Here is a 12,792-nt window from a genome sequence, read left to right on the forward strand (position 1 = left end):
ATATCCTCAGACACCCGAGAGAGGTAGCAATTAGATCAAACTTCAAGTTTATCCAACATAAGATATTACACCCAACCTATTTTCACAGCACTCGTATCTACTAGATGGGCCTTCCTCCCTCAAACATTTGTCTCAAATGTAAAGTAGAAGAGGGCACATGAATGGAAATGCAGACAGACACAAATGTTTTGAATGTAAATACAGAGGGAAATGTCAGAAGTCGCAGAAGAAATATTAATCACGCCCACAACAGGCTAGACTGGAGATTGGAGGTGGGGGGGGGGGTGGCAAAAGACAGACTAAATGCAAAATAATGTTTTGTTGCTCTGGGTATATGGTGGCAAAAAGAGATATTATGCGGGCCCCAAACAATGCCTACGGTGGATCAATGGAAAAAAGGGATGGACATCTTTACTGAGACTGAAATGATACTGTATGAAGCAAGAATTACCTGAGAAAGGGCCATAAAATATGGAGTCTGTGGTGAGAACATATGGGACTGATAGAAGTGGTGTTTCCAAAGAGGAGTAGGGAGCTCTGTAGATGGGAACCATGGAAAAGGGAAGGTGAATCAGAGGAGAAAACAACTAAACTACTGTAAAATACCCTGGGCTTTGGCAATTATAGAAGAGGTGACCTGAGAGTGTGATAACTTGTCTGGGATACTGAAAAGCTATGCTTCAGATTAAAATAAGTAAATCAATAATAATATATTTTTCAAAAATAATATCAAATGATATGTTGATGTTCTGTTTCTTGCTGCATTCTATCTATCTGTGAGGCCCCGTACAGTACCCGAGAATTGTGCTGAGGGGAGGACCATGTTGTTTCTCTACATTTTACGGAGATTGCAGTAAATGCTGGGATGGCATATTTATTAAAGCGATATATACCACCTAAGTGAGCCTTCACAGTGCTTTAGAACTTTGCTGGACAAGACACAACTGAACAGTACCAGGTGCAATGAAACACAGTATAAAATGGATTAAACTGAGAAGGATGAATACATTATACATTAAAACATGCAAATAAATGTCTGCACACAGTGCTGCTCAAACAGCTCTATTGCCTAGGCTTCTAACAGTGTTTTGAAATAGACCAATGACTTCATGTGTTTAGGTTTGTCAGACAAGTTAGTGAACAATACGGCGTCTCTGTCTCCAAGTCTAATAAAAGTGCAACAATCTTTAAAAATAAAATGGCGCTGTTGTTTCCCATTTCGAAGCCCTGGCTATTCTGACTGGAATGGAAGTGGGACCACTGGGATTCGATGCCACCATGTGATTGGCTTTCGTACAGCTGTGGAGCTGCCAGCTGTGACGTTAAGACCACCTCCCAGACAGCCGAGGCTCCACACGAGGCAGAAAACAGAAGATTTGGCTCAATATTAAAAGGAGCGAGTCCTCGAGGCAGCTTTTGCTATTTTTACCCCAGCCTTTGAGTCAATCTAAAAGATGCTGAATATAGAGTGTTTTCATTAGGCGAGACTGTGCTGTAAATAACCATCAGTGAGTGCCGCTTCATCCACCCAGAAACCAATGTGCAATTCACAGCGCCTGCATTAAAGGGCCGACTGCTTCCCAGGCGGGAACTCGTCAATTAATCTAACGCAACACTCTCACGACACCCTCTCTCTCTGGAGGTGCCCGATGGAACCGTGAACTCATATCACATCAACATTAATCACTACAAGAACAAATGCATACGAAAAGTTTTGGGTCATCCTTAGAGAGAACAACAATCGGATGGCATTCAGAAGGCTTTTAAAGACCCACTTGTTCAGTAATATCTGTTAATTATCTAAGTTGGCTGCCTTGGTTCTCAGTTAAAGCGCTGCGAGGCCTTCGGGTAGTATATACGCTCTATAAATGCAATTTTTCATTTCATTTCATTTAACTACTGACTAAAACGGCCTCTGCAAAATACATTAACAAGCGATCACAAATCTATAACCAAAAGAAAAAGTGGGTGACAATGATAGGTCAGAAAATCTAAACATTGAGGGGGCTTGGTTGCTATTGGCGAGCGGGGGCTGCAGTTCTGATTCCTGTGCTAATGGCCCAGGACTACCTTTGTCACTGAAACTACGATTCATGTTAACAACTGCCCCAGTGTTGTGAGGAGACTTTAAGCCTACCTGGTTTTGCAGCCTTCAGCTCCAAGCATAATGGGGCTTGTAGTTTCACTCTATCCACTGCATGTGTGGCTTACAATACCCAGGTTGCAAGTGTATTTAGTTCAAAAGCCGGGACAGGCTCAAAGTCGTTATTACCTTCAATACCTCTATAACATTTTGCAAACTTGGAAGTGTCTGTGTTTGCAAACTTGGAAGTGTCTGTTGGGCCTTCCCATGACAATTTCACTGCATATATTCTGCACACAGCACAAACAAAATGCCCGCACCGTCTCTGCGTATGGCAATGCATGCCAGAGCAGGAAAGACTACGTGGATATGTCCACACCCACCTCGTGCTCACACCGAGCCATGTGGCAGGGCAGCCCCTTGGATTTTCCGTTTTTAAAAGGGATTTTTAAAAGTGCGATCACTACAATTATAGGCATATTTCTCATGTTGACTGCACAAGACGTAAATCCTTGAGCCCATTTGCTTTCTAAAACAGTTTCAAGTGGATATTTTCGAGCACAGGCAGGCACTGTGCAGTAACTGCAGTCCACCAAAATGCAAACAACAGCGTTTGCTTTTCCTATGTGTACAGAGTAATTTGAGCCGTGGCTCGAGAAACTCGATATATTGAAGCCATTATGCATGGTTCAAAGTTCACCAGAATCCGCCTGGTCTTTCAACAACACCCACACAGAGGTAGCATGGTTACCGAGCAGTAATCAAGCATATTACATTTCGATTACCTTTTGTCTTTTATTCAGAAGAAAGAAAACTCCAAGCTTTGTCTGGGTGCTGCCTGCACGAAAAACTGTCCCAATTCAGTAACCAAGCTGTGTATTCTCATGTTTTTCTGGAACACGTTAGGAAACTCATCCCTTCTTCCTTCGCAGCTGTGCAAGGGGGAGGGGGTTCAAATGCCTCCCAAAACCGCTAGCATTTCCCTTATTTATTTTGTAAGGCGCCGACTTGTGATGATGCCACTTCGTAGCGCTACCATTTGTCAGGCGTTTGGCTGTGGCCCCTTACAGCCATATAGACTAAAACATCCACTTAATTGATGTAAGATTGCCCCGATGGTCAAATCTGTGCGTGTCCACTCTGCCTTTCATCCTTCTGAGATAGATTAAATAAGTACTACCGAGTTAGGTCACAGAAAAAACATCCGTTATCGGAGTACGAGACCCCAAGGCGAGGTATCTACAAGTCGAGTTTCTGTCTGCAAGATTCCCGAGAGCTGTCAGGTATATAATTGCGTGTTCAGACAGCAACCCCCTGGGGAAGTACATTTTGAGATAAACGACTTTCGTGTCGAGAGTCTGTCTAGCGCAACCAAGTTCCATGCGCTGATTTACAACACAGGCAGACTTCCCTTCTCGTGATTTTAAGTGGGCTGGCATTATGTGACTGAACATTAAGTAGAATGTGAGGGAAGATTTCTCGACCAGCTGCTGGCCATGACTGCGATCAATGATTGAAAGATCAGTGATCCGCGTCACTTCGAAAAATCGCCATTCCGCAAACTCCAGGGATTCCCATTTTCGTAAAAAAATTTAATTGTTCCTTTTCCTCCTAATGGTTCGACACTGGGGAGGGCTCACCTGTCCCACCTAGAGGTAGCCTGAGAGTGGATCTAACACACGTGACTTGCCGAGGATCACACCCTTTTAGTAAACGTGGACAGTAGGGTAGGAGTTTTTCTGTTTCGGTGTTTCCACACACGGGCAACTCTAACTCAGCAAACAAGACCCCCTCCCTATAATGTCGGTTGACTTCATATTTCCGCCCCTGCTTCATTCTGTGATCAGAAACTTTAAAGCTAAGCGCGCTGTCTCCTAACAACTACATACAATACAGATAAAGCAATTAAATACAATACAGATAAGGCGACCCAATTCACCGCTTCGCACCTCATTAATTTCACTACTGTATCAACATTAAAAATCAACAGCAAAATACACATTCTGTTCAGAGCGCCTGGTGCGCAGACTTACATGTGGAGCTTGCTGGTCACCGTGTTCCTGGGGGCGAGGACGGCGCTGCTCTTCACCCTGGCGGCCTCGGAGGCGGCGGCGGCGGCGGCCGCGAGCCTCTCGGTGGACTTCTCGAGCTCCCGCTTGCTGGCCCTCAGCTCGGTGTGCAGGGCGGTCCTCTTGCTGTTTTCCCGCGGTAGTTTGCGCGGCTCCCCGGGGCTGTCGCCGCTTCCGAGGTCCGCGGGGGGAGTCTGGGGTGAGTCACCGCCGGAGGCGGGTCCCTGGGGTGTGGCGGCACCTTTTGTTGTGGAGACGAGCCCCGGCGGCGGACAGCCCTCAGCCGGTGGGGTCGGGGGGCTCCTCTGACTCTTGCGCGCCGTGGGGGAGGCTGGCACCGGAGAGGGAGGCTGGCTCTCGCGGGCTGCCTTCCTCTTTGTGGGCGAGGCGGGCGGCGGGAGCTGCTGTTTGCTTTTGTCTGAATCACCTCTAGGCGACACTTTCTGATTAGCCCCTGCCTTGGGATCCGGCTTGCCGGGCTCGGGCGGCTGCTGAGGAGGTTTGGCGCTGCTCTCGGGAGCGGCGGCCGCTTCTCTCGGCTCCTCGGGAGGAGGGAGGTCTTCGTTGACCGCTTCTTCCACCGCGGAGGACTCCCACGGGGGCAGGTCGTCGTTCTGGCTCGCGTTGAACCTGAAAGACCTCCTCTTCTTGCCAGATTTCCTACCGCTGGTCCTCCTCTCCATCACCAGATCTGCGTCGCCAGAGCTTTCTTTCGGGGTGAGGGGGTCGGGTGGATCCGAGGACTCCACAGCTTTGGTCAAATAAATATCCACGGTTAAAACTTTGGCAGGATTCGTGCTTTCACTTGCAATGTCAGGGGAGTCCTTTACCTCAGAGGTCTTCTCGGGCTCCACGTGTGTCTGCTTGACCAAAGAGGCCAGGGTAGCCTCAGCCTCAGTGGGAGAACTGCCTTTGGGATTCTGATCCCCTGAGAAGCTTGGTGGGGGCTTTTCCTGGTCAAGTCCTTTACTCACTCGAAACACTGGTTTGGCTTTTCGGGTTTCTGAATTTCCCAACAGCACTTCTGTATTGGTGGCAACACTAGAGACAGGCTTTTTGTTGGTGGTCGAGACCCTGCTGGAGGTTCTGTTTGTTTCCTTAGCTGTACTTACTTCTTTCCCAGTCAAAGGGGCTGTATTCCCATTGCTCTTGGTTGCTTCACCCTCAGAACCAGGCACTCCATTCAGAACACTGTTTGCAATCTTGTCAGCTAAAATGGAGACCTGAACGGATGCAGAAAAGTTGCTTGAGCCTTTAGAGGCTGTGGCCAGGCCGCTAGTGGATTGTTCGGAACGGTTTTCTTTTTCTGCACTAGCAGACTGTGGCGGAGAATCTCCTTCAGCAGTGTGATTCGATGCCAGCCCTTTGGTTTCCCGATCCTTGATCAAACTTGCCACCTTCGGATTACTTTTACCAACAGGTTCCTCCTTTGGTGGGGGAGTCGCAGTGACTCTCTTCCTGGGTGACCTTGATGCAGCCTCCAATGGACTGCCTTTGGCAATGCTATTAGTCCTTCCCTTGGAATCAATGGTCACCGAGCTCGGGCTTCTGATTCTGTCTTTGGGAGACTCTTTTTCCGATGACTTTGTTGAGGATACATCTTTTGATGGAGAAACTGGCTTTTCACTGTTTGGGCTTGTGGGAGATGTTGGGGAATTTTTCAAACTCTTCTTCTTGTTTGAGCTGAACAGGTTGCCAAATTTTCCCAAAACTGGCTTCTTAGCAGCTTCTTTCTTAGCAGCATCAGCAGACTGGGCTCTAGACTAAAAGAAAACAGAAATACAAACAATTATTTACTGTCAAATTAGTCTTCTTTTTCCTAACACAGTAATTGAAACAGTTATTGTATGCAATTTGTAAAACATTAAGTATCATTCTCTTTGACAGGAAGCAGTTCAGACTAAGCATGCAGTACCACAAATCACAAACGGGAACACGTGGATGTGGCATGGGGATAATAGATATTCACAGGGGTTATCAGAATCTCAGTTTGTCGTTGTAAAAAACTCATCCGAATAGGATTTTTGTATTGTACACTAAATCATGTAAGTGAAAGGAGAGCACAATCTCTTGCCAACACTTTCTATACCATGACAATACACATATATACATGGAAAGAACGTTTAAAGCAATGCAGCAGCACAACCAGTGCTTTTTAGGTCTTGTTTGACAGAGCATCTGTCGCCATACCTGCTTATAGGATCAACTGAAAATGAGCTTTAGGAAACACTACTCGGAAAAGGGCATAGGCTCCTCGCTAATGATGATTCAACTGAGTACAGATTTTGATTGGGCAGATGTAGTGTGCTTCTGCTGAAAAAGACTGCTTGTGTTTCACATTTTACCTTGTGGGAAACACGGCACAGCAGGACTAAGTTGGTTATGGTGACTAGTCATTGATCAAGACAGTAGGCCTCATTTGTTTATTATGACAGATTACCAAAAAGGCAGAAGGAAGGCCTGGCTTTTTTATTGTGAAAAGCATATATGTTAAAACCAATAAGCCTTTAAGGGCAGATTGTCGTTATGCTGTCTTAAAGTATGTAGACAGGTGTTTTGCTACAGGTAAATTCACAGAATACCATAGTAGGCAAGGGCTTTGGTGGTGGGTTCCCCTCTGAAAAACACCTTGAAGAGTTGACGTTTAGCAGTGTGGTAGTCATTGTTACACCCTTTTTAGAGGGATTGTATATTCATTTATTAACTCTAATTCTGAATATATTTGTAATTTAATGACCGTGTTTATGATGGTGCCCAGTTTATGTACAATACAGGAAGCTGCCTTTGGTCATGGTAACAAGCCAGTGCTTAAGGTGATAGGCATGGCTGGTTAATTCTAAAAGAGTTAGGTATGATGTCATAGGGCTGATCTGTTTATTATTACAAGTTATGACAAAAGCAATAGGCCTGACCTTCTTCTTATGAAAATCATGTATTGAAGCCAACAGACCTTTAAGAATGTATTATTATTCCACTGTTTTAAAGCCTGTAGACTGGTATTGCTTTACATAGATTATCCTAGATCACTATTATAGACAAGGGGTCTGGTTTTGGTTACCTCTGACAACACCTTGGATGTAGAAATTTGCACTGTGAGAATCCGTGTAAGGCCCTTTTAGGAGACAAAATGCTACTCCACTTGTATGGCTGGGCCTCTGCTAGACTGCCATTGACCCTGGTTTGAGCCGTTAATGTCAGGGCACTCGGTTCAGTCTCACAAGTGAGGTAGTGTTTTTGTCAGGACAGGTGGGAGGATGCTGGGTAGTAGGAATGCTGTAGATTTTGGAAGTCCAAACCCGGGCCCAGTTAACACAGCTACCTCCATTGCCAAATCTGGTTAGTTTTTTTAAAGGAAATGTTGATCTCTCCATATTACAGTTTGGGACACTGGTTTAGACTATTTCTGTTGTTTGCTCTTTTGACCTGTGATTAACTGCATTTTGCATGATCACGTGCACATTCTACTTAAAATGAATGTGATTCACCATCTGAAATGATGGAAATTCCTTTTGTTTCCAATCTTTTCTTATAGGCCACCTTTCATTTCCTTTTTGTTTTAAAATGTCCTGCACTTTCTAAGACATTCCCACCTGGCTGCCCCCTTGCTGCTGATTTCATCTGCAGTGTGCTGTGCCCTGTGCGGCCTCCATATCCAAACTGTGAAACCATCTTGGAATGATACTGTCCATAGTGTATTATTCATTTAGCATTCCAAAAGGGCCATTATGTTTAAGGGCATTATGTTGGTCAATTGTAGCAGCACAACAGTGATAAACTAAACAAGTCAGTATTCGAAGATAGTCACCCATTGCAATGTTTACTAAGCAGCTTTCTTGGTATGGTACTATGCATATTGTAAATCATTCTTTTTACCTCTCCATGTCGGCAAGCATGTTGCATCTAAACAGCTACACTGGGTGCAAGAATGAATGATAGAGAGATGCATGATGATTTATTGAGTACCTAAGCTCATCAATGACTGAAGACACTATTAGTTGTGGCAAGGCCTAATAGCATGGCAAATGAATAGAAATTGCTATAAAAGTCAATAAATCAATTGAAGCAAAGGGTTCTCTATTGCAAATTCTGGAAGATTGATGTAGTGGAGCGTGAAAAGTAAAGGGTTTATTGCAAATTAATGCTTGATTACCCTCTTTAGAGCGAATTCATAAAAGTAATGTATATGTATTGTGAAGCATTGTGCAATTCTAGTGAGTTGAAATGTACAAAATGTGGGCTTGCCAAAACCCATTAGCACATAATCTTTCAGAAATGTGCAACACACCATTTTGTCTCTTTATTTAAATAAAGAGGTGCCACTATGGGTACTATAATCCAATTGCAGGTTAGCCCCAGAAGACATACCGAACAACTTCCACTGGTCACACCAATATACCACTGCCAAACTAGACAGCTCTGGTTGGTTCAAATAGAAGCACAGATCCCACGTGGCACAATCCTGACATTGTGAGCTATGAAAACACTAAACAGATCTTTTCTCTATCTAATTACCCCATCGAGAGGACTAAAAATGTTTTTTATTTGTAAGAAATCCGGAGTATAGGCATTAAAGGATTTCACTCGGCACACTGTAAGAAGAAAGGCTGCTGCGACCGTCCAAGCAATCTTTCACAAAAAGGAGACCAAATATGGCAGACTGAGTGCATGATTGAATTCTTCACTTTCCTTAGTGGACTAGCTTTGCAACACACCACTAAACTGCCGGCTCCCACAGGCTAGGTAGGCCTGGCTTGTCAATCAGGCACTTACATGTTCAAGGGCAAATGCGTACAGATAATTTTGAATGTGGTCTTAAGAGAATCTTCGTTGACAGTGTATTTTAAAGATACTTAAGAATAACCAAGATGTACTGAGTATTTTTGCGTATGAATCAGCTGGTTTACAACCGCAAAAAAGCATTTTGCTATGTATGAAACCTAACCTGCGATTCAGTGACATGTTACCAAATGGCAAGTTGAGTTTGCAAACAAATCTGATTCGGTATTTGAAGTTTAGGTGAGTGTTTACGGCACCTCTTCTAAATACCAAATGGGATATATATTAATGTTTTGCTACTGAATTCCAGTCGCAAATCATTAATACTTTACAGACTACAAACATGTAGCGGTAACCCATTCCCAAATGGAAAGGAGTCCCTTTGGGAGCCCTTTGTCTTTGTGAGTGTTGAGGAGAAGCAAAAAAAAGTTTAAGAGGAGGAAGTGGCCCACAGAACCACTGCATCTTCTTAAACAAAACAAAAAAAACAAGCTCATTTGCTTTTTAAACACAGTTCTCTTTCCTTTAAGGGAATTGGGCTGCATTTAAAAAGAAAAAAAAAATGCTATTTTGAAAAGCAATCACAGATATATATGGTGGTCTTCTGATGTCAGCAGACCACATCCCTGTGATGGTTGTGATTCGTAGTGCAATCTACCTTATTAATATTCATGAGGTATGTCGAATTGGGACCCACTACGAATCAGTAATTTGCAAACTGACCTTTTAGTACATAGTCGGTTTGCAAATTACCAAACTGGTCGCAAATTGGGACTAGTATCTTGCAACCAATAGTACGTGCATGTGGTCCAATAAGCTCACAGTGACTAAATGGGCCTCCTTTCTCATTTAGTTTCAGCGCCTGGACACTTAAGTAATCAATCCATTTACAAAACCAACTCATAACGTGTTGTGGGAGGGTTTGTAGGTATGTTATTCCCAAATTCCACCTTTTGCAATCTCTGTATTTTACTAAATAAGCTTAATTTTCCTGCAAGTTATGTTTAGGAACAGAGATAGATTTCTAGGGTATACCTCACATACAAAAGACACTCAAGATACTGGTGGGAGACTAGTTTGATCCCAAAAATCTTTTAAGGCAATGGCACACAGTTCCAGCAAGACATTTTCTGCTCAAACCAATCTCTAGCTACCATGCATTATGTGAAATCGCATAATCAGGTGTTATACAGAAAAAATGAACTACGCATAAGACATTATATGTGAACTATGCAACTTTATGCCTCACTATTGAAGTTTGACACAGCCATAGATAGTTGTGTGTGCCTAAATACTAGGTTTGGTTCTCACATTTTGATATGTTTAACACGGACCATATTCATGCAAATGTTGAATTTGGCATGGATCTCAATTCTGAACAGGAATGAGACCGCATATTCAACGTACTGTTTGGGATGCTGTTGTTGTAATCACAAACCACTGGCAGGCACATTTTGTAACACTAAAGAACACCTCTGGCCTAAGTTTATATTTGAGCTCAGCAGCTGTGCCAGTCTTTTGGGGCTGAGGGGCCATGCCCCTCCACCGTTTGCCTCTCACGAACAGTGTCTGTCAGGCTGAGCAAAGGTCAGTCTGACAGGCACTGTTCATTTTCAAGTTAGGCAGCCAGGAGCCAGACATGAGCTAAATGTGCAGGCTCCTGGCTGCTTGAGCTGAACTTTGCTGGGCTGAGGAAGTTACAGCTCCTGTAGGCATGACGTCCTCAGCTCAGCAAAGGTCCCCGAGCCCTCCCCTCAGTGACAAGGGGTAGCATCACTGATTGTCTCCCACCTGGGCGCTTCAGTTTAAAGCTCTGAAGCACCCAGGGTTGATTGTCAATCAGTGACACTTCATAACAGAGTGGGGCGGGGTCAGCAGTCTCTCACTGACCCTATCCCTCTCTGTGATGACGTTGGGACTGCTGTCAGCCAATGAGGGAAGGCAGCAGTTCCAAGCTTCCTGGAACCTCTGAAGCAGAGCTGGCTGCAGGCAAGTGTGTGTTTTCTTTTAAATTAATGTTTGGTGTGTGCCTGTACGTATGAATTAATGTTTGGTAAAGAGTGTTGTGCGCGTGAATGCATGGCTGTGAGTGTTATATGTGTGTGTGTGTGTGTGTGTGTGTGTGTGTGTGTCACGTCCGCTCCCTCCCTCAAAAACTGACCGGCCGCCACTGGGGCCCAGAAAAGAAAAGTGAAATTGAAGCACAAGCAGGAGACTTTCAAAAGTATATGCGCTTTGTAAAGTTATTGGAGGGGGGGTGGGGAGGGCACACAGATTGTCAGATGCAGACTGCCTCCTGGCTTGTGATCTGGTGCAGTAGTACAAAGCTGTGGTACAGTGTTTTGAAAGGCAGTACTTGCCTCATCTCTCAATACTGGGGTATATTCACAAAGGCATTTTGGAGTTCATAAAGTAGTGATCTTAAGTACCCTAACATGCCTCTGTGAATTGACCTCAAAACATCTAAAATGGGAATATACATATACAATTAGTACAAATAGAATGTCATGTGCGCATTTTTTGCGCATTTACTAACAGGAAGTAGGACGTTTTGGGGAAAATTCACACTTGTATTTAAGAGTACACAAAGATTACACCTGTACTCATAAATGCTTTTGAGAATTGGTCCAACAGTGTTTCGTCTCAGTATGACATGTATACACCTGCGCCCTCTGCTGGTCACTAAAACATTAATCGTAGCGTATCCAGGTTGGACATTTGAGGCTCTCAGACTTCTATACCCAGTTTATAAAATTGAACAATAACCAGCATCAGGCCCAGACTGATCATTTATTTCTACCAGGCAATTCCCCGGTGGGCTGCAGCCAATAGAGGCGTGTTTTTAAAGCAGGAGGATACTGCTGGCCCCTCTGCCTTTCTCCAGCTCCCCCCAGGTAATTACAGCAGGCACAGGGTTTCGGGCTTCAAGAGAGAGAAAGAGATAGGATATACGAGAAAGGTAGGAGGGCTGGCTTGAACACTTTTGCTAGGGCTGTTTTTGGTCCGGCCCTGACCTGCATTGTTTTGGGCTGGCTTGTGCTAAACTGCAAGATGCTACAAAAATGCACCCGTTTTTGCAGCCAGGCCAAGAGTTATGTTTAAGGCAGGTGAACACCGCAAAGCCTATCTTATGGCCCGCGCTTGAGAAGCATAAATAAAAGGCATAATAATACTCAGTATACAGGTGTCTCAGTTTAAGAACATAGCTGGAAGCATACTTGGCAAAGAAGACGGTCCCAGAGACTTGTACACGTCCACTGAAATGATGAGGGACACAGACACTGAGATGGCTGCCTGCCAGATCTCACAAAAAAACATCGACGCAAAGGCCAGATAGCCAACTCCATCGGCAGCTCAGCTGAGCATGTAAATAGGCACATTTAATTACATTTAAGCTTAAGAGATATGCATGTGAAAGTAAAGTACACACCCTTGGCTTTTAGGCAGCCAACATCTCCTCTTGCCAAATACTTCACAGTACATCTGAAAATGCAGGCCTGACTGCTTCATTCCAACCTGCCAAAAACCATTAAATGACAGAGCCTGTGCATTCAGGTCCTTTTCAAAGAAAACTGCAGAGAAACAAAGTTTCACAATACCAGCCAAATAGATTAATAAATATCACATGCATTTTATGCTATCTGTCCTACCAAACACTCGGGAGCCTCTGCAGATAATCCAAAGGTTCCTTATAAAGTAAGTCTTCGACCTGAAGCGGTGAAGCTAGATAGAAGCACCATTCCCACCTGTAGAAAAACAAAGCGCTAAAGCGAAGAACTTTAAGCGTGAATTGGTGTACGTCTGCTAAACTAGCAATCATACTCGGTTCTGATAACAGCGAGGACTGGGATACTTCAGTTCTAA

The 12,792-nt window shown here is 44.2% G+C and overlaps 1 protein-coding gene across 3 annotated transcripts in view; it reads right to left on the bottom strand.

Moving 5' to 3' along the window:
- CRYBG1 (crystallin beta-gamma domain containing 1) overlaps window positions 1-12,792 on the bottom strand; it is a 1,049,447-nt gene that overhangs the window by 308,404 nt on the left and 728,251 nt on the right. For all 3 annotated transcript variants that reach the window (XM_078648430.1, XM_078648432.1, XM_078648431.1), the window contains one exon: window positions 4,117-5,915. In XM_078648430.1, coding sequence (XP_078504556.1) covers window positions 4,117-5,915 — 1,799 coding nt within the window. The remainder of the gene's footprint in view (window positions 1-4,116; window positions 5,916-12,792) is intronic.

The sequence above is a fragment of the Lissotriton helveticus genome, chromosome 6 (assembly GCF_964261635.1).
Source record: "Lissotriton helveticus chromosome 6, aLisHel1.1, whole genome shotgun sequence".
Classification (NCBI taxonomy): Eukaryota; Metazoa; Chordata; class Amphibia; order Caudata; family Salamandridae; genus Lissotriton; species Lissotriton helveticus.